The sequence below is a fragment of the Hippocampus comes genome, unplaced genomic scaffold (genome assembly GCF_001891065.2).
Source record: "Hippocampus comes isolate QL1 unplaced genomic scaffold, H_comes_QL1_v1.1 scaffold335, whole genome shotgun sequence".
NCBI classification, from domain to species: Eukaryota; Metazoa; Chordata; class Actinopteri; order Syngnathiformes; family Syngnathidae; genus Hippocampus; species Hippocampus comes.
The window spans coordinates 802,615-824,568 of NW_017805823.1; the positions used below are offsets into that span (position 1 = coordinate 802,615).

Consider the following 21,954-nt stretch of genomic DNA (forward strand, 5'->3'; position numbering starts at 1 on the left):
TGCCCGCGGGGGGGGGGGGTGGTTAATATTTCATCCACTGAACAATCTGTAATAGGATTTCACATCCGCACACTAAATAACCAACTGATCCGAGGTTTTACAGACAATGTCAATAAAGTTGTTTGAAAGTATTGAATGAATGAATGAAATGCCTTTTGGTGTGGGCAATCTGGGGATTTGCTATTTCAGTTTTTGAACTGGAACGCATTAACACATACAGCATGTTTGATTTGGCACAAAGTGTGAATTGTGTATTTATTGAAAAAACCTTTGGGGTTGTGGGGGCTACATTTTTTCTAAAGTCTTAAATGTCAGTGGGAGGATTCTCTCCAAAATTGAATCGGAACATCATTTGATACAATTTTGCAGCATCAACTTTCTACGTTCTGCAGGAGTATATGTAAATAGACGAATTTAACACAATTTAACACAGGGAATGAACAAACCGCGATGGCAGGTGCAAAGAACACACACCACGGTGCCGGTGTACCGCGGGCAAATGTGAGGTAGCGGTGAGAACTATCGAACGATTTTTGAAATGCCATAAACAAGAATGATCGTGACTTATTATCTGTTCAGCAATGCAGTTTTGGAGCATTGAAATAATCCAAAGGCTCACTTGGAGAGCCAAGGGCTGTCACAAACAAATCTTTTTAGAATCGATTTACGATAACGATTTACCTTGTGTCACTAATCACTCAAAGATTTACTCTTTAAACACCATATTAATTAAAGATGACTGAACTTTTCACCGGGAATAAGAGTGTTTTTTTTTTGTTTGTTTTGTTTTTTTGTGGCCTGCGTCACATATCGTCATCATCAACGTATCATGATTACCATGTGTTTTGTGTGCCCTCTTGTTTAGCTATCTAGCTACGTTGCTATTTATAACACAGTCAGCAAGTAGTTAGTACATCTGCATAATAGTTCTGAGATTTTTGGATCTGAATTCTGGGTGCTCCGGCATCCTCCTTCAATCCAAAACCATGCATGTTGTGAAACATTTACGAGACCAAAAAGACGAGACTAATACACAAGAACTAGATATTGTAGTGACATTTAATTTATTATGTCCTCATGACCCTATTTGCTATTGCAATACGTCAAATGTAATTCATATTAATGTAGTTACATTAATTTACTTTGTAATATTGTGGTATTTGGATTACATTACTGCAGTATTTAACGGGTAAGTAGTAGCTGTATTGGAATACATTTTTAAAGTGACACTCCCAACCCTGCCCAGAGTTAAATTTGCCGGTCTCCGCCTCTTTTACACCTGTTGCCAACAGTGGGCATCATCTTTTAAAGGACGAAAACATTCAGTTTAGCACCTGATGTTTGGGACTTGAGTAAACGATCGCAACCTCAGTGGATGATGCACAATCTATTTGAGTGAACACGCAATTGAGCACTATTAGGCATCTTAGTGAATCGGGCCCATTGTGTGTGCCGTATGCAGTAGGCACCATTGATAATAGGTGATTCCTGTTATACTAATATGATAAAGTACATTTCCCCACATTAAACGGCTATCAGGGGTCACCACAGGACACTGCAGCTGGTTGGCTGTCACAGTCAATATAGAGACTGCAGTCTGGACGTAGGACATGGTCTTGTGGGGGCTTTACTTACTGTAGGCAGGCTACGTGTGTGTGTGTGTGTGTGTGTGTGTGTGTGTGTGTGTGTGTGTGTGTGTGTGTGTGTGTGTGTGTGCGCGCGCATAAGTGTATGTTTTGGCATCATGCGGAGGCTCCACTCAGGCATTCCTTCCCCTCATCTCTCTGGCAAAGCCCTCAGTGTTTCCCCCCCACTCAGAGCAGGCAGACCAGATTCCATGAATAATAGAAGCTCTCCCAAACCTTAAAAAAGCGTAACTCATCATCCTGTTTAAATTTCTGCATCAACAGATATATGAATGATCATCACATTTAGACTCTGATCGCCTAGTCCCTGAATAACTACTGTTATTCTCGGAAAAGATGCGCTACTCTTTTTGTGCTGTCCCTCCTTCGACCTTCTGTTGCGTACGCTCATCTATGACGTACACATCTTGACATTCGTCCTAATGACCTTTCACCCTTCTGTTGTCCTGTTGGGTCAGTCAGTAAACGAGTGTCGTGTTTGAGAGTATGAGTGTGGTAAAAACATTCTACTCCCATGTGTCCTAATCTACACATGTGCTTATAAAGACTAGGGAGCACGTGCACTGCCACCCATGGACATCTGTTGCTAAAGCAAGGAAAAATATTCCTATCAACTACCTAGAATGTGTCGTGCCAAAGAGTTGAGTGAAGATTCATTTGCTTTGGCTGAAATAACAAATAATGTCACCAAACCTTGAATGGTAGATGGTAAATGGTTGACATGATAACACAGTATTTGTTTTTTAAAAAAATCCTTGTACGCCGATCTGTACATCAAATCCACAGCCTTATTTTATTCCACAGAAGTTCTGGCTGTTCAGCCGTGTCTTGCATATGTGTTATGCAGAAAAGGTCTTCAAAGTACACTTTGGCTCAACCGTACTTGCTCAGTTTACTGATGCAAATGAAAACACCCCCCTCCACTTATATATTTCAATCCCTCTGGCTGTGCTACTCATTGGTTAGTTAATCAAGTTCCCAGATGGAATTATTTTCTTTTCAAATAAATAGAAAACAATACATACATACAAATGTGGACATGCATAAACCGACACTGTTCCAACTCATTTTCAATAGTTTACTGTAACTTTGAAGAGTCAGTAATTGCGATCTCCCTTTTCCAAGCTTATTTGCAGCATTTAGAGAGACTTATAGTGTATTTTACAAACTCATACTTGTTTTGTTTTTCTGTAGGACTGTTCAGAGGTTCATCCACCTACACTATCAGGGACCAGCAAAGGAGATGCAGTTAAGATATTGAATGGGCTGTTAGGATGGCAGAAACTGGACAGAAGAGGACTTGCTGTATACCAAGAGATGATCTATGTTTACTTACATCAGTGCTGCTCCAGGGCACATTTTAACAATGCCTCTCTTGGCCCTCTTGAATACCTTCAGGCCCACGCTGATCGAGGCGCTTTGGTGTGATTTGCCATCACCGTCCACAACACCTTGTCTCTGACCTCACTGCTGCCATGTGGTTAGCCCCATGAGGCTCCAAGAGCCCTTGCGTGTGTGTCTGTGAGGCTTTCTCCTCACTCTATGGAGGCTGAGCCCAGCCATCCGGGTGATGGGGATCGCTCTGGAAGACAAGAGCAGCACCATGTGACAGCAGAATCCTCTTTTAAGTCTTGTCCACAGCCCCAACAGCCATCTAATCCTCGTCCAGTACACAGAGCTTTGGGTCGACTGCAAAACCGCCAACCCAAACGTGCTGATCTTCTTCGGTTACAACAGCAAGCAGTAGCATGGCAGCACACGGAAAACCCAGGTCCTTCAGGAGGCAGCTTTTTCTCTCCAGGTTCCGCATCGACTTCATCTCATCACACGCCATCCTCCACCCAGGTTGAACATGGCCAAAAGCTCTCTTTACAGTCAAGCCAAGAGACAAAAGAAGGGGTTAGCTCTCCCAGGAAAGGAGAGAAGAAACCCCAAAAACCAGGGAAATATGTGTGCACTTACTGCGGTCGTCCATGTGCCAAGCCAAGTGTTCTGCAGAAACACATTCGCTCCCACACAGGAGAAAGACCTTATCCTTGTGCCCCCTGTGGCTTTTCTTTCAAGACCAAGAGTAACCTATACAAGCACCGAAAGTCCCATGCCCACCGGATTAAGGCAGGCCTTGCCTCCAGTCGTGATGAGCCCAGTTTGAGTGGGCCAGACTGCAGTGGTATTGGAGAAGATGTTGAGGAGCATACAGAGGCAGAAAGCACCGAGTCTGAAGATGAGACAGGTCACCACAAAAAATCTTCTAAGGAGATTTTGGCCCGGCAGAAGAAAGGTGGTAAGGAGCTACCAGGAGGATCAGAGGCGAGCCAGAGGCCTGAAGATACTCAAGCGGTCAAACAAAGGCTTGCACTGAGGCTTAGTGAAAGAAAACGTGGGCCAATGGCTTCACCTGATGATCCTCCTTCATCCATCTCAACCTCGTCATCTTCTCTTGGCCCTGGCAGTAAAGGCAGCACAGAGTCAGGTTACTTTTCTGGATCAGGTAGCACTGACCTGTCCCATGTTAGCCCTCCCAGCGCCAGTGCCAAAACATACGCAGAAATCATTCTCGGGAAATATGGAAGGTTGGGAGGGCAGCAGCGTAGTCCACATCCACAGCATTCTCAGTCCCCCCTTTCCTCACTGTCTGGAACAGAGGAAAAGAGTGTTCCCTTTGCTGTACCTAAAACCCAAGTCATAGAACACATTACAAAGCTTATAACCATCAATGAAGCAGTGGTGGACACTAGTGAGATTGATAGCGTAAAGCCCAGGCGCTCTTCTCTGTCAAGGAAAAGTAGCCTGGAGTCACCCAAATTGAATGCCCCCAAAGACCCCTACGTGTTTGATCCCAAGGGAGAAGCCCCTGGTCCCAGCGGCTTAAGGCACCCTCAAAATCCAGAGACAGAACCACCAGTCACCCTGGCCTTGTCAACAGTTCCCCTTCTCAGAAGCCGCTCAATGCCATCTTCAAGCAGCCAATTAGAGTCTTCTGCATCTGGAATAAGATCCAAAAGAGGCTACCGCCTCTGCCATTCATTTGATGAGCAGCAGGCCATGACAACAGAGATTAATATTGGTCATGCTCACCGCATGTTAAGGCGACAACCTGCCATTGAGGTTCCTTTGGGAGCTGAACTTATGCTGGAGGAGATTCCCCCCAACTCCTCTTCTTCAGCCACTGGCACTGACACAGGTAGCCATCCAGAGCAACAAGCACCACAAAGTACATTGAACCCATTAGAATGCAAAGTATGTGGAGCAAGCTTCCAGCATGGTGACAGCTACAAGGCCCACAAAGGTGTGTGCTCAGGGCAGCAAACACTGGAACAGGAGAGTGGGGATACAAGTAAAACCTGCAGAGAGGATCGCCCTCAGATGATGATGCACTATAAGTTCAGAGCACTGGCGATGGCTGTGAGGAAAAGGCGGAAAGAGGAGAGTATAGAAGAGGATCTTCCAAGTCCTGGGTCTGGGACCGTGTCAGGGAGTTCTACAAGCATCATTCCAGCGGCAGGTCCACCAGGACCCAGCCAAGCACTCTCAGGTTCGCTCTCATATTGCTATTGTAGTGCATAAAAAATAAAACGTTATTCTGTGGAAGCAATAACACTTTGCATCCTCATAATAATTCTCTCTTGATACCACAGAAACCAAGAAATGGTGTTCTCTCAAGAAGTAGTCATATATATATGAAAAGCTAAACACTATTTTGGACTGCACAAGTTCAGTGTGCAATATAAAATACCCCAAGTGGCAAAATAGTTGTCTTTTTTCTACTAATTGCAGCTAAATTCTCATTATATATAGTAGAATATACCGACAGTAACATTTCAGTTGCTTTTTTTAATACACTTGTCCAATCATTCATGTTCATGTATGCTACAGTACTTGTCATGGAATGAAATGCAAAAGCCTCATCCTTCAAAAGCAGTTTATCGTTAATTCACACATAATTTAAAGATGCATTTGTCATGTCTCTGTTCATGGTAGATATAGGTGGTACTATACAGACAGAGTCGGGACAACAGCAACATCGAGATCGGAAGGGTGTGTCTGTAATCCAGCACACAAGCTCCTTTGAAAAGCAGGAGACATCCTCAATGAAAAGTGAGGGCTCAGACGTTCAAGAGGGTCACCAAACACAACCCCAACCAAAACCATCACCTTCTGCATCTCGCCTCATCCGCCAGCCCAACATCCAAGTGCCAGAGATTCTTGTTACAGTGGAGCCTGATGCTGACATGCCATCCATGTCACCACCAGTGACTGCGTCGTCATCTAAGGTATTATGATTTATCACAACTAAAACGTTATATATCTTGTGCAATTTGAACCCTTTGCCTCAACTGTTCATCCTTCCTAGGTGGCAGACAGAGTGGAGGAGTTTCAGTGGCCACAGCGTAGCCAGACTCTAGCCCAGCTCCCTGCAGAGAAATTGCCCCCAAAGAAGAAAAGACTCCGCTTAGCTGAGGCAGCGCAATCCTCCGGGGAGTCTAGCTTTGAGTCTGTGTCACTGCCTCGCAGCCCCAGTCAGGAGAGCAGCATGTCCCACACTTCAAGTCTTTCTGCTTCTTTCGAAGATGCAACACGATCCGAGCCTACAGTCTGGGGCACCAGTAGCCAAAGCACCCAAATGTTGACTGTGCCATGTACTTCTCAACAACACAACCAAAGCCACAAGGAGATGAGGCGTTCAGCGTCAGAGCAGGCCCCTCAGAAATCAGAGCAGGTCACAGATACCAGAAGCAAATCTTTTGACTTGGGATCCTTGTCCTCTCAGCAGTCAGCATCCTCCTGGAAAGAACGACGGAAGTGTCTTCTTGTGAAGCACGCAACCTTAGGGGAACCTGAGCAAGAGGAGGGGGCCAGAGCAGAGAGTCCAAAGCCCGGGCCTTCTCACTCAAGCCATCCTCTTTTCTATTCAAGCTCCCATTTCAGTCAAGAGGACACAGGGAATGTCTTGCAGTTGTTACAGCCACAGATCCTCCCTCGAGATATTCTTCCTCCGCATGAATGCATCCAACAGACATTACATGTAGGACCTCTATCCCAGATACTCCCAGTCACCACGGCGTCCCAGTTCATGAACAGAACCTTTTTACATTCACAAACTGTTCAACCTCTACAGGTACACCCAATGCAGATCCACATGGCCGAACAAATGGGTATACCACTCCACCGACTTCCTGCTTTAGTTCCTGTCCAGTTTCCTTTCAGTGTGAGTCAGTCTGTGTACTTGCCTCCCACACCGTTACATTCCACACAGGTTATATCTCCTCCTTCCACAGAGGGAAGCACCTCTTACCCCTACCCACACCCCCACATTGCGACGTGTGTGGCACAGCTTACCCCAACGGTGTCTCTTGTGGTACCAGTCCGCCTCCAAACCCACATACCTACCTATACACGTGCCATGTACACCACCCTGTCCCAGATTCTGACCTCTGCTTGTCCACAGGACCCCATTTTTTGCACGACCATGACAATCCTGGGCAAAGTGGAAAGGCGCAAATTACAGAGGTCTTATTTGAAGGTCCCAACACCAGACATTAAGATTAACCTTCCTGGGGAACTGCAGTCACCTTCTGTCGAGGAATATGGTCCACTTGGAGCCGGAGGGAGTAAACGGATGCTCTCACCTGCAGCCAGTCTTGATCTCAGTACTGAGGCTCAACGTCACCAGAAAAGAGTTAAAGAGGAAGCAGAAGGGGAGCAACACAAGCCTGAAGTAGAGGTGAAAGATGCAGACAACAAGGTACAAAAGGAGGAAGAAAGTAAAACTGGTGGGGAACAACTAGAAAAGGTTGAGAAGAAAACGGAGACGCTTGCGGTAACCGCCGTAAAAGAAGAGGGGGAGGTGAATCCAAGGCAAAGGGAAATTAACAAGGAGGAAAAAGAGGTGGAAGAGTCAATTGTGAGAAGTCAAAAGGAAGAGGAGCCTCAAATGAAGGAGATGGGGATCGAGAGAGCAAACACCCGTTCATACCCGAGCCTCCACACAACAACCTCTGCAAGCTGGTGCTACCTGAACTATGTCAAACCCAACCCAACTACACAGAGGGACCCTCGCACCTCAGTTTACTCTTCCTGGAGTGTTAGCGGACATAACCCAAACTTGCCAGGTGTCAGCACTAAGGTGGCCTTGTCTCTGCTGTGCTCCAAACAGAAGTATAGCTCAGAGACGTACACCATTGCCACGGCTCCGAACCCAGCCAAAAAAAATCCCCCCGCAAGTAGCAGCGCTCCACGAATGTCAGAGGTAAAAAAAAATATATAAAAACCCTCATAAAAAATATGGAATATTACGATCTCTATCTAGTTACTGTATGATGGCAACAAATGATAATGTGGTTTGAATGAGTTCTGGCAGCCATTTAAACAATTAGCAGGGGTGTGCACAAAAATGTTGGCATGGTACGCAAATGAGCACCAGAGGTTTTTGGTGTTCATTTTTTTTTTTCCCGACCCAGCCACCTCGCGGATGAACTTAAAGATTTAGGTTTATCGTTAGTCATTTTACGATAACAGATTAAACTTTTTTGTGTTTAGTTTTTCAGTTTTCATTTCCTAATTCCAACAACATATACCATTGCTATTTAGTCAGTATAATTTACTGTTTTATTTTAAGATATCAAATTCATATTTAACGCAATTGAGTTGCGTGGCATGTTCAAAAAATGAATTTCCCCCTTCGGACTTGCAGTATGGGACCCTGTGATCTGCTTGCATACTTAGCACAGTTCTCTCAGGCAGCTGTACGCTGTCCACTCTTTTTTTGCACCACGGGCTGTCTTTCGACAAACCGTCTCGCTGTGGTGGCCCTCCTGCACACATTCAGCAATCGTCTCATGGCGAATGTAGCTGTTGGCGAGGATCCAGCCTTGTCAAGTCAGCCGCCGCAATGGCTGTTAATAGGCTACTCAGCAATGTGTTGCGAGGATCAACTTCTACATAAAAGCGAAACAAGTACTAGTGTGCATTGATAGCAATGCCTCACGAAGCTTTTATTTTGAAGTTGGCTCTCGGAAGCTATCACTACGGTGGCTCACTTGAGACCGGCCTGACCTATAAGTGTTCAAAAGCTCGATGACAGACTTGAACTGGAGCGCAAAATTCTGTTTCCAATGCTCATGCGCACTGGCGTACCACTTTTGTGCAGCCCCGACTTTTAGTCCAAAACGTGTAAAAAGATGTTGCCATTGCCTATTTAGCTTCAGTTTAGTTTTAGAGAGCACAGAGAATCTAATGGACCTGGGAGGTAACTTTCAGATACTGCGGATATAATGCCACAAAAATATTTATCAATGTACCTTGTCTCTTTTTCCACTGTGTCTTGAATTCAGGTACATCCGATCCCAGCCTGTTCCTCCACGGATGTAACAGACCACCAGCATGAAAAGGAGGAGAATAAAGAGACGAGGGAAGAGGAGGCACCTTCCACCTCAAAACACTGCGAAACATCTCGTGTTCGCATCTTTGAAGGCGGGTAAGAGCCATTGCTTCTCATTCAACCGTTGCGGTCATGCATTCACTGTCACAAGCAAATCTAAAAATCTGTTAACAGAAGTAGTGCACAGGGAAGGATAGGGACTGGGAATAGATGCAATTGTAGCTGCTGCCAAATTTTCCCCGCTCTCTGCTGGCACAAGTCTGAGCTTCAGAGGGGTTCATTTGGAAAGATAACAGCATGTTTGTGCATGCGCATGCTGCCTTCTCTTCGACAAACTCATGAATGCCTGAATTCACCAGTTATATAATACACGCAATTGTCATGTTGGGGTTGAGAGAGAGTGTGTGTGTGTGTGTGTGTGTGTGTGTGTGTGTGCGTGTGCGTGTGCGTGTGTGTGTGCGTGTGCGTGTGTGTGCGTGTGCGTGTGTGCGCTTTTCTTCAAACCTGCAAATGTTTACTCAGCTCACTGTACTGTGTTCACAAACTGTGTGTGTAGTTTCCATAAATGCAACAGTGATCTTTTTCCAGTTGAGCCTGTCTTTTGCAAGGTTTGCTCTGGTTTGAGCTCAAAGGTTTACCCAGGAGGTGTACGGTAGATCTCTTTACACCAAAGCAACTCCAGAAATAGACACGATTCAAAAGCAAGAGGAAGAACAGATGGAAAGGGTCAACTCATGAGAAAACTAGAACAGTACAAGTTGATTGGTGATTAATCTTGTCATAAAGAAATAGAAACAAAATGGAATGCACTACTTGACTGCTACCAGCAGTCTGCTACTAGTTAGCTGTCTAAACAAGATAACATGACATCAGCTCGTGTGGAGGTGAAGCTGCAGCCGCGCATTTCAGTTTGTCATCATCATCATAATAATGATATATTTAACAGTAATACATTTAGTAATATTTATTAATTAAAGGTTACCGCTCGATCCTCACTAGGGTCGCGGGGGGTGCTGGAGCCTATCCCAGCTGTCTTCGGGCAGTAGGCGGGGGACACCCTGAATCGGTTGCCAGCCAATCGCAGGGCACACAGAGACGAACAACCATCCACGCTCACATTCACACCTAGGGACAACTTAGAGTGTTCAATCAGCCTACCATGCATGTTTTTGGAATGTGGGAGGAAACCGGAGTACCCGGAGAAAACACACGCAGGCCCGAGGAGAACATGCAAACTCCACCCAGGCAGGCCGGAGCTGGAATTGAACCCGGTACCTCTGCACTGTGAAGTCGACATGCTAACCACTGGACTACCGGGCCGCCCTATTGTGCAATCTTTTTAGGTCAAATCCAAAACCAAAAAATATAAATATCTCCAAAACCTTAAAAAAGTAAAGGCAATTTTCAAATCAGCTTCAAAAATATGTTCCGGGACACAAAAAGCCATCTGTGATTAAAATTTACTGTTGACCAGTGCCATCTACACAAAGGACATTTGAAACAGGAGCTCACGAGCCTCTATTACTTTTTAAATAATATGTCAAAAATACAATTTATGGATTAAATGAGTGTTAATTCTCTATGTAGTTCATCCACAAATGTATCCAGTTGACCATTACTATCCATTAGCTGTCAATGAAGTGTAAAAATGATATATCAATCAGGATGTATTGTATTGTATTGTATTTCTACTTTGCTAGTAGTGAAACATGAGATGAATACTCTTCCCCAGTTACGTTCTGTTCCTCTCGCTTATTTATTTATTTATTTATTTTAAAGTTTTATAAACATTTTACATCAATGACGTTCAAATTAAAGATCCACTCCTTTTGGTAATGTTTTGTGATGACAATTTCATGGCCAAGTTTAGTGTTGAAGAGCAAAAATGTGTTTGCGTTTATCTGTATTGTGATTCGTGTCAAGATTTAGATTTGGGAAGTGTTGAGGATCAGACCTAACTTTGTTTTGTTGGATTGTGGAATATAGATACCGGTAATCTTTCCAATAGTTTTGTTTAGTTGATGATGACAAAAAAATGTAAAACGGACGAATCACTAGTATTTATCGTACCTGTTTTCACTGTCCACATTTCTTCTGCTCTTTCCTTTTGAGAATATTTTAAATTGTGAATGGCTCCCTCACTAAACTCAAGGTTGGTTCCGAGGTCTGTCTTTGAGAACAGAAATGAACGATTTCCATTTTAATTGTGTGGCAACGTGCAAATTGATTCCCATTGTCAAAGTTGTAATCACTGCCAAATTGTATCCACATCGACAGTCTCTTCTTTTTGTGTTGATGCGATGTGCTGATGGGATTTATCATTTAAACTGCTCTTTGGAGCAAACGATGATTACAATATAAAGGAGCAGAGTGATTCCAACATATTTGCCGTTTGGGTGTGATGCTCTCCGCACAAAACTAGCCTGGTGGTCGTGCAGCTTCTGCCTTGTTTTTCTGGAAATGTCATAGGATATTTTTAGCTGTGGTTAGAAAATACATGTCAGTAAACAGTAACCCGCCCCTGAATCACTAAAGCACTGTTGAGATTATCTTGGTGCTTTTTATTTTTATTTTATTTTATTTTATTTTTTTTAATAGAATTTGCTGTTGCTGCCGCTGGCATACAATGGAAAGCATTGACAGCCCGACATCTTGCAAATCTGGTTCATGTCCTTTCATTAAACACAGTCAGCACACATTGGGTATTTACAATATAAGAATGGATTTTGAGTGTGTATGTGTGTGTGTGTGTGTGTGTGTGTGTGTGTGTGTGTGTGTGTGTGTGTGTGTGTGTGTGTGTGTGTGTGTGTGTGTGTGTGTGTGTGTGTGTGTGTGTGTGTGTGTGAGCATTTTTACAAGACGACAATTCATTCAGATGACCACAAAATACCTTTTGGTAAACATCTGGATTGTGTATAAATACCTTTTATATAGAGTTGACCCAAATGTGTTGCTTGATTGGTGCATCGTGTCTATTTTAGGTTGAGGGCCGTAAGTAGGTTTCCCTTCCCTCCCTTTAGCGGTCAGCAGGGCCACCCGAGCAGACAAATAGCTAATAATGTATCTGTGTGTGTGTGTGTGTGTGTGTGTGTGTGTGTGGTTGTGCGTGTATGCGCTAAGGGTGTAGCGGAGGGAGCAGCATGAGACTGAGTGCTGCGAGGGATTTGGTGGGTATCACCAATCCACCTCTATAAAGACGGACTTGTTTCTCCAAGAACTCTTGTGCGTACGTGTGTGTGTGCGCGCGCGTGCGTGTGCGCGTGCGTGTGCGTGTGTGTGTGTGTGTGTGTGTGTATACTGTACACGTGCATTTGGCTGAATGTTTGTGCAGTGTTCCACATCCGCTTTCATCTTCCCATCGTAGCCACGAGCACGTTTTTGTTGTCCGTCATTTGCATAAAGTTTTATGGGGGCAACAAACAGCACTGTGATCAGCTCCAGCAGCTGTTCCTGCAGATGTCCCGTAAACCAGTCTTATTTACTCTTTTAACCCTCAACCCGAGGTCTTGTTAATTGCTTTTTAAATGTGTGTGTTTTTACTTTGATGTATTTGGGTTTTTTTTCCTTGACAGTATTTTGTGGAATAGACCCCCGCCGGCCACAGCATTAAGTACACCTGCACCATTCAATGACATTCCAAAGATTACAGTAGTTTGCCGGGTCTAGTATGTTGCCCCTGTCATGTACCTCATTAAGGTAATCGAAATATTAGGAGCACTTATTGTGCAGTACAAACTAAAAAAACGTGACTGTATTTGAGGAAGAATACATTTATTTCTCACAAAAAAAATGTAATCTTTATTTTTCACATATATCAACTGCAAGTCCAAACTTCTACATTTCAATAGAGCAGTTCACAATCATTATTCATCAATAACATGACAAAACCCCAAAACTTTATGAAATGAATCAAATGCATCGGACTCAATCAACCCTTTTTATTTATGGACAAAAGTGATCCTCTTTTGAAAACGCAATTGAATATACTGAAAGCTAGCGAGTTGTTTTTTAATATTGTCCACCTTTTTTTTCTCTAATGAATCCCACTTGCCCAGCCGTGAACAAATAATCAGAGAATGGAAAAATGTGACATCACGCTGATCCTATACAATGGCGTGGAGTGGTGAATGTGAAATCTTATTGGTGCCGATTGGTTAGAAATAAATAAATAACAGCAATTTCTGCAGCGTGTGTGTCCTTCGTGACCACTTGTCCTACGTGACCGCTTGTGATTCTAGTTGCCCTGGGCAGACTTTATTCACATGGCAACACAGAAGCTGAAATCTGATTGGACGGGGAAAAAAAAAAAAACAACACACCAACTTCTGGAAGCTGAGCAACCATGACACCAGCTATGAAATGAAGACAAAAGACCGATGGAAATAAATAAGTTGTAAATGTAGGTCAGTACTTTTGATGGCGTTTAGATCAGCAGAGCAGGACCTGACTGCGCACGACTGATTTGATGATTCTTTTTATTTGTCTGATATTTATTGTCATCTCAAATCAATTGTGCAGGTGAACCTAATGTGGTCTGGCGAGGTCGACGCCTTATGTTGATATTTTTTGTCTTGATTTGTGATTATTGATTTCCTGCACTGATGAAGACTCGATGCTCTCTGTCTGCTTGGTTTCGAATCGGTGAACTTTGGCGTCAAATTTGACGACTATTAATGATTGTCAAAGTCGAGCCCGTTCGATTGCCACGATGACTGTTTTGAAAGTCCGAATATATTTTTCATCCGTCGAGGATCCAGGCAGCGAGATGAGCGATTTGTATAAATATTCAAGCAACATTACTTTTGTGAATTTCTGACTTTATGTTGTTTCTTTTTTCTGTATCAATAACGCATGCCCATCCCGTCTGTCTGTCAGGTTTAAGTCTAACGAAGAATATATTTACGTTCGAGGGCGTGGCAGAGGAAAGTACATATGCGGGGAGTGCGGCATCCGCTGTAAGAAGCCCAGCATGCTGAAGAAGCACATCCGAACACACACTGATGTCCGTCCGTACATTTGCAAACACTGCGACTTTGCCTTCAAAACCAAAGGTTAGGGGACGGTGAAAGAGATATTTCAGTTCTGTCATGTTTGTCCACTATTCTGTCTGTTAAATGAAATCCATCAACTGCTTGCATTTTATCTCTGTTGTCGAAAAATGTCCTAGTTTTCCTTGCCCGGTGGAAATTGGCGGAGGTTTTAATGTGATTTTCATGTTCCCTTCGCAGGGAACCTTACCAAACACATGAAATCAAAAGCTCATGGGAAAAAGTGCCAGGCAATGGGAGTGTCTGAACCATCCGCGGATGAGCCAGAGAGCCAGGAAACAGGTATGGGGTGGAGGGGGGGGCGATGGGTGAAGAAGTGTCGCTGTTCTGCACTGACAGCTTACGCAACCGCTATGTACTATTCCCCAACCTTTCGCCCTCGCATAAGGAAAAAGCCCAAGATAAATAAATGAAGAATGAAGAGCCTTCCGTGGTGCTCTTGTTTTTGCGCAATAGCGTCTACTTTACCAGCAACGCCTCATTATTTCCCTCTGATCGCCCTCCCGCCGTCACGTCTTCTTCGCTGTCATTCCGCGCTCATCACATACAAGGACGCTCCGTTTCTACTGCGATTTCATTCATTCCCTCCTGACATAGTTTGTGAATAGGAGTGTGATGCTTTTCAACCAGAGTCTATTTATAACACGGCTGTGATGGGTTATGGATTGTCAGCCAGATAAAGCCTGTTACTTTTGTGTTCCTACAGCTAGTTCTTGCACATAATTTGTATGTTGCTTCGCGTGCGTTTTCGAGTGAGCACAGGACAATCGCAGGGCACATGTAGACAACCAACCGCACTCATTTTATTTCATCATAATGGTAAAACCTTTACGCATGCCGATCCTTGTTCATTGACATAGTGTACAATCGGAGGCGAGATTCAAACCACCAACCCGTTGGTCATTGGCTAAGCAACTCTACCAATTGAGCTAAAGTGCACAAGTACATTGTTCTGAAGAACTGCTCAAATGGCTTTCCATTCCTCTCACCATCCTTGCTGGGTGGAGGTAATAAATAAGCCCACGGCAGAAATTATCTCACCGAGTTTATGCTTGGCATAGTAGGTAATAAAATGGAATGGATGTGAATTGAAGTGATGTAACTAAGAGTGGGTTTCTATTTTTCAGCAGGGAGCGGTGAACGTGCATGTTACTCCGAGGAACGGGAAGAGCACCAGTTTTCCAACGCGGAGGAGTCGGAGGATGATGATGACGACGATGATGATGATGATGATGATGATGACGGCGACGACGATGATGCGGAAGAGTCTCACGATGACCCTCCTTCCTCCTGTTCGTCGGACACCCTGGCGTCAACAGCGGGTCGGTCCAAATCCAGCGGTCGTTCTCGGCAGTGTACACCAGAGCCCGAGCCCGCCGGTCTCAGTTCCAGTCCGGGCCTGGAGGCTTCCCAAAGAGGGGCTTGGCACAGTAGACGAGCCGCCTCGCCGGGCAGCAGGAGAGCTCTGTTCTCCAGATGGAACTGGAAGGCATCACCGAGAGCCTTCTCCCCCAGCAGCGAGAGCTGTTCCCCCAGTCACAGCCTCTCCCCCCGCCTGGAGCTGTCCTCACCCATGCACAGTCTGTCCCCAAGAACTGAGCTACCTTCACCCAGCCGGCAAGTGTCACCCTCCCCTGATAGAGGACCGTCTCCCATCAGGCCCGTCTCGCCGCTTCGTCCTAGCTTGCCAGGCTCTTACAGGTTATCACAAGCTGGGACTCCGCCCTTGCCGGTTGGAGTGCAGCAGAGGACCCACGGAACCCTTCCTTGGGAACACCACTGCGCAAAGGGTAGTCATATGAAAGTAGTAAGTCCTTTGAATTTATTGTCCTCAGTCATGTGCATACGCTGCTCACAATTTTTACTATACAGACACTACAGAGCAAATTTTTCCTGCTATGCTCTGATACATTTATGGACGTCTCGAACTGCCAAGGTGGAGTAAACAGTTTTGTCAGGATACCGTGTGGCATTATGTGAACAAATACAGTTTTTAACATTTGGCCTGCATTTCACCAATATGTTCGAACAACTATCGAGGCGTATGAACCACTTTGAAGTTTTCTACGAGAGAGAGAGAAAGAGAGAGAGATGTTTTTTTCCTCAATTCATTTGTAATAGGCATTATGTCTACACAGATTTTAGCTATTCGTGGGCCGGCCCAGTCCTTTTCCCCGGCAAATAGTGGGGATCTACGGTTTTATTCTGTTATTTTAATTGGCAACAGGTGGATACACAGTTTAATTACATGATATATCCAGCCATCTTGTGGCTAATTATTACGTCTGTCGCTATAAATGAAGATATGGTGTCCGTTGGTTTTTGTTTGTTTGTTTGTTTGTTTGTTTGTTTGTTTGTTTGTTTGTTTGTTTTTCAGGGACAGCTCCAGGATTTTTGCTCTCCTGGGGCCAAAGAGGAGCTTGACCAATATGTAGGGGAGGGGGGCTGAGAAAAGAATTGATGAATATATTTTAGAATATAAAATAAAATGCTAGAAGGGCTTAACTGGGGCTACGCAGTTTTCTGATGTGGCTATAGCACCCCCCCCCAGTTATTCTGTTATTTTAATTGGCAACAGGTGGATACACAGTTTAATTACATGATATATCCAGCCATCTTGTGGCTAATTATTACGTCTGTCGCTATAAATGAAGATATGGTGTCCGTTGGTTTTTGTTTGTTTGTTTGTTTGTTTGTTTGTTTGTTTGTTTGTTTGTTTTCAGGGACAGCTCCAGGATTTTTGCTCTCCTGGGGCCAAAGAGGAGCTTGACCAATATGTAGGGGAGGGGGGCTGAGAAAAGAATTGATGAATATATTTTAGAATATAAAATAAAATGCTAGAAGGGCTTAACTGGGGCTACGCAGTTTTCTGATGTGGCTATAGCACCCCCCCCCCCCAACCTCTGTGTTGCGCCACCCTGTCTATGATGCCCCTGACCAAATGGCTAGACCAGTGGTTGGGGACCACTAGTTTAAACGACATTCACAAAATGCTTGTTTCTGTGTTTCCCCCTTCAGGACAAAGATGGCACTGCAACGGATTGTCACTCAATGGCAGACACCTTCTTGTTCCCGCCTGCTTTTCGTCTTTCCACATGCGAGAGTTATCCCGGCCACCGAGCAGCGGACAATATCTTCAGCCATCTTCCCATGCACTCCCAACAAGCCAAGGTCCCTTATCTGATGATTCCCATCGGAGGGATTCAAATGGTACAAGCCAGACCAAGGTCGAATCCTTCCACGCCCATGTCCCCGATGTCTCCTTCCACGGAGGGGCCATCGCCGGCCAGGCTTGACTCATTCTGGGGCAGGACCCCAGGACCTCAAGGGAGTAGGACTCCCGGGAGTGACTGGTCAGCGGACTATCAGGCAGCAGGAGGCAGCCAGTCAAGACAGTGCAGTATGGGTACACAAGTCATGTGTTCCAAACTGGAGTTGGAGACCACGGACTCAAAGCAATATGGCAGCTCACAAAGCTCCGCCCACACGTGCAGGCGTGCTACGGAGTCGAGCGAACGCCACACTGAAGACGGACGTTCGGAGGCATCTTTCAGTCAAGCAGCCCCTGTATCTTTGTGCCTGATTGGACAGCAGCTAGAGGCTGAGGGCACAGCGTCAGAGGACGCGGCTAGAGAAGACCAGAGCACCTAATTTGATGCATCTCCAACTTGCTTTTTCAGTCGCTACATTCGTCTTGTTTTCCAATGGCTTTCTTTTTTTTTTTTTTTTATACAGTTTTCAATACTATTGTTAACTTAAATGTTTGTTCTTTGACAATATTCAGGTTTGTCATAAAAATGCACTTTTTTTTTTCTTTGTGAAAATAATGTTTCTGTAAATGTATATACAAGAATTATATATGATTATACCCTTCCTGTATCTCTATTGATGCTGGTCATGCTACTGTCTGGTTGAATATGTGTCAAGAGTAATATGAACATGTGTAAATGACCAAAATCTTAAATCAAAATTAATTACCTGTTTCAACCCCCCCCCCCACCCCCCAGTATTCCTACAATTATAGTTACTTGTGCCTTTTCTGTCCAGGTTTGTGTTTTGAGGCGTATTGTACAGATAGAAAATGAGAAGGCTGTGAAATTTTATATTGGACTTTTGTGTCATTTAAGGAAGATTTATATTCGGTGTTCTGTTTTGTTCTTAATAGTCTTGCTTTAATTCCAGGGTAACCAAGAGTCACATCGATTGATATGTTGAAGGAGCAGCAGAAACTCGTCAAAGGAAATGCACTGAAGTTCTATTTTTTATTGTAAGAGACTTTGGATGAGAAATGTCTTTACAGGGAAGAGCGCTCCTTATTTATTGCTGTTTGATGACAACGATTGTTGTTTTATTTTTTACTCTTTGTTAAATGGGAAAAACTATGTTTCTTTTTATTACTTTTTTTTTTCATGATGTTCATGCAATTTGAATTGGGGACAAAGATGAGGGATGTAGCTTGACTGGTTCTGGCGGATCAAGTGCCCTGCAAATTTAACACGCAACAAAATTTGCAGTCATCGGAAAAAAATAAAAAATAGTGCACCAAAGACCCTTTTGGTTTTGCCTTTTTATACACTTAGAATCGAGAGTGGAAGTGTATCCCCTCCCCCCCAAAAGAAATACTGTGTCTCTAAAAAGTCAGTACCACCCAGTAAAATGCGAGGTTATCAAGCAAAAAAAACAAAGGATTTTCATTACATTAATTCATACGTTCATATTGTTACAATTTTCAATCAGTTCTTTTTTTTTTTTAGTAGCAGTTTATCCGTATGGCACGTCCTGGCTCTTTCAAAAGAAAGTCATCACTTTTGAAGCCATTCTTTCGTTAATTTGGTCAACTTAATGCATAAAAGTGATGTTTTTTTTGTTTTTTACTTTCTAGGATACACACGAAGATGCCAAATTTACCCCTATTTCATATGAAGAAAAAATACACCATAAAGCAAATGCTTTATGGCATAAAGTCACCACTATGGGTCTCCTTTACTTTTGGTGATGTGCAACCAACATACATTGTATGACCAAAAAGTGATTTGTATCAAACTGAAACAAATTTCCCCATGTTTTTGGGGTGACCTTATTCATGTTTTGCAGCTATTCATTGGCTGTATACTGCTTTAGTGTAGTTCACCCTACTGACAACACTTGTGTATACGAAATGCAGACTATACATTTTTTGCTAATTGCAAACTGTGACTTTTCTCACAAAACACAACTCGGTCTAACAGAAAAAAAAATCCAGTACAATATCAGGAATACAAATCAGAATGTGCATTGATGACGATATAACGTGTTTGATTGTAATTGGATGAGTGGTTAGCACGTTTGCTCCACTATCGACAGGTGTCGGTTTGAAAAGCAGTCATTGGCACTGAAAATGGTAGCAGGGCATGTGCTGATTTGCATTTAACCTAAGTTTGAATGTGATTGATTAATTCCAAAACAGCCCAATGAAAATTATAAGAGGGCATGCTCATTTTTGCAACTACATCTTAGTTGTTTATTCTCACTTACCCGGATGAAATATTTTTTTAGAACATTTTAAATTGAGTTGTACAGCTTAGGTCACGTAAAAGGTGGAAACGGTAAGAAGGATTTTACTTTGTCTCTTATCTTTTACATCACAAAAACCTGCCATTTCAACAGGAGTGTGTCAACATTTTATATCTTGTACACAGTTTTTACTTACATTTCCCATATGTGTAACAATACTGAATATACAAGTCAATATTGTGGGGTGATTGCTTTTTTTTTTTTTTTTTTTTTTTTTTTTTTTTTTTTAGGTGTCCTTGCATCTCGCCACCCCCAAAATTTTGTGCTCTGGTAGTTTTTTAGTTAATGTTGGGAAGTTGGGTGACAGGATTTTTTTTTTTTTTTAATTGAGTATTAAAGGATCGTTGTGGTTCACTTTTTGTACATCTTGAGCATGAATGCGAAGAATGGAAATTGTTCAACGTTTCGTATTGAAAATATTTACAAAGTAAATTTCAAATGGATTTTTTAAAAATGTTGGCACATTTGTCAAATAGCCTTGACTTGGACTGTATTCGTGTTTTGTAATACGTTGAACAACCCCGACCCCCAGCCATCCTCCTTTTTTCCGAGGATTCATGTTGAATAGTGACTTGAAAAGCAGACCCCGCAAACATCTAACGCCATTCACGGAAAGAAGCTAGTGCATTTTGACAAGGTAACGTGAATTTTTCTTCACTTTCTATTTTTCTCATTCCGCACGTGACGTGACAAGACAAGTTTGACCACCAGAGGTCCTTGTTCAATCGTGAACATTCATCCCATGCATCTTGAAAGTAGAAAGTGGCTGTCAGTGAATATCAAAAACATGTTTCCAAATGGGCTCTTTCCAGATAGATTATTTTGGATATTTCCAAATTCTGCATTTCTATTTTATCATTTAGGCCATTCCAGAATTTGACATTTTAGGACATTTATAGTAATCCATGGGCAAAATACAGAAAAATTCATGTGTTATGCAAATGTAACTTTGGCTTAAACGTGATTCCTCGATATTTAAAATCATGCACCCCTCAAATGGCTTTTTTTTTTTTTATCCCCGTCTCTTGACGACCACAATACACCTTTCTAATTGACAAAACAGGCTTCCGGTTCCGTCTCCCCAAGTTGGTCATAATTTTGTTTATGTGCCTCATGACGGGTTGTAACTGGGAAAATAAATTCCTTGTGTGTTTTTTTACATACTTGACCAATAAATTTGATTCTGATCTAAGTCCTAGTTGTAATTATGCTCTGAAGTCATGCCTTTCTCGACATAGTTGCAAATCTGTGGCAAAAACCTTTTTATCTATCTTCTAGAGCAGAGGTTCTTAACCTTGTTAGAGGTACCGAACCCAACCAGTTCATATGCACATTCACCGAAACCTTCATTAGTGAAAAATAAAAATTCGTTTTTTACAAATTCAAGACATAAAAAAACGTGTTTATTAAAAACAGGAAAAAGTAAACACAATTAGTATAAGCATAAAGTATAAGTTTTTTTTAACTGTGCTCAAAATGAACCAGCCAGTGATGGCCAAGCGGGCATGTCATAACGAATTGACATGTTGAGTCGGGTGTGTCTTAACCTCCATGGCAGAGGCTCCATCGAACCTCTGAGACTGATTCACTGAACCCCGAGGGTTCGATCGAACCCAGGTTAGTAACCACTGATCTAGAGTAAGAAAAAAGTGACCTAGAGGAAATGACATTATCAAGCCACTGTAAATGCTTTGCCCAAGAGCTGGCAGGATGTAAGTCCTCTCTTCTATTTTTTTATATATTTTTCTTTTCAGCCAAAATGGAGTGTGTCACTCAAACCAATCCAACTCTGTTACTCGTATCACAAAAAGACTAATGTTTTTCTTTTATTTCATAGGTAAGTTTGTTGTTGAGCCATTAGCATAGCCTTTACAGGACCAACAAAGTTTAAACCGAAATCGCAGGTAACAAAGAACTGAGAAAATCCAATAAGAACAAAAAGCGCTTGTAAAAGGCAAGATAAAATGGAAATCCGAATACACACAATGAAATGCCATAAGTCCAAATACTTATGGCATTCAAAACTTGAATCAGAAGCTATTAACAAACCAAAATACTCACAAAACAAGAATCTATCAGAAATATGAACATGAAAGGAACATCTAAAAACGAGAATCTATCAGAACTATGAACATGAAAGGAACGTCTAAAAACGTCTCTTGAGCATAAAGAGCAAGCAAGGTCAATAATCTGACAGTGACTAGGCAGCTTGGCAGTCCTTAAATACATGGCAGGCTTGATTGGTAACAAGGCACAGGTGCACCTGCTGAAGAGCCACGCCCTCCACTCCAGCTGATGCTGAAAACAAACACAGGAAGAGCCAAAC

General features: G+C 43.0%; 1 protein-coding gene across 5 annotated transcripts in view; it reads left to right on the forward strand.

Annotated features, from left to right (window-relative positions):
• hivep3b (HIVEP zinc finger 3b) overlaps window positions 1-18,629 on the forward strand; it is a 50,886-nt gene extending 32,257 nt beyond the window's left edge. For 2 of the 5 annotated variants that reach the window (XM_019886211.1, XM_019886210.1), the window contains 8 exons: window positions 2,841-5,181; window positions 5,628-5,920; window positions 6,001-7,896; window positions 8,981-9,123; window positions 13,903-14,078; window positions 14,256-14,357; window positions 15,203-15,882; window positions 17,094-18,629. In XM_019886211.1, coding sequence (XP_019741770.1) covers window positions 3,189-5,181; window positions 5,628-5,920; window positions 6,001-7,896; window positions 8,981-9,123; window positions 13,903-14,078; window positions 14,256-14,357; window positions 15,203-15,882; window positions 17,094-17,726 — 5,916 coding nt within the window. In that variant the 5' untranslated portion in view covers window positions 2,841-3,188 and the 3' untranslated portion in view covers window positions 17,727-18,629. The remainder of the gene's footprint in view (window positions 1-2,840; window positions 5,182-5,627; window positions 5,921-6,000; window positions 7,897-8,980; window positions 9,124-13,902; window positions 14,079-14,255; window positions 14,358-15,202; window positions 15,883-17,093) is intronic. The other 3 variants (XM_019886213.1, XM_019886214.1, XM_019886212.1) reach the window with 3 other exon arrangements.
• The last annotated feature ends 3,325 nt before the right edge of the window (window positions 18,630-21,954 follow it).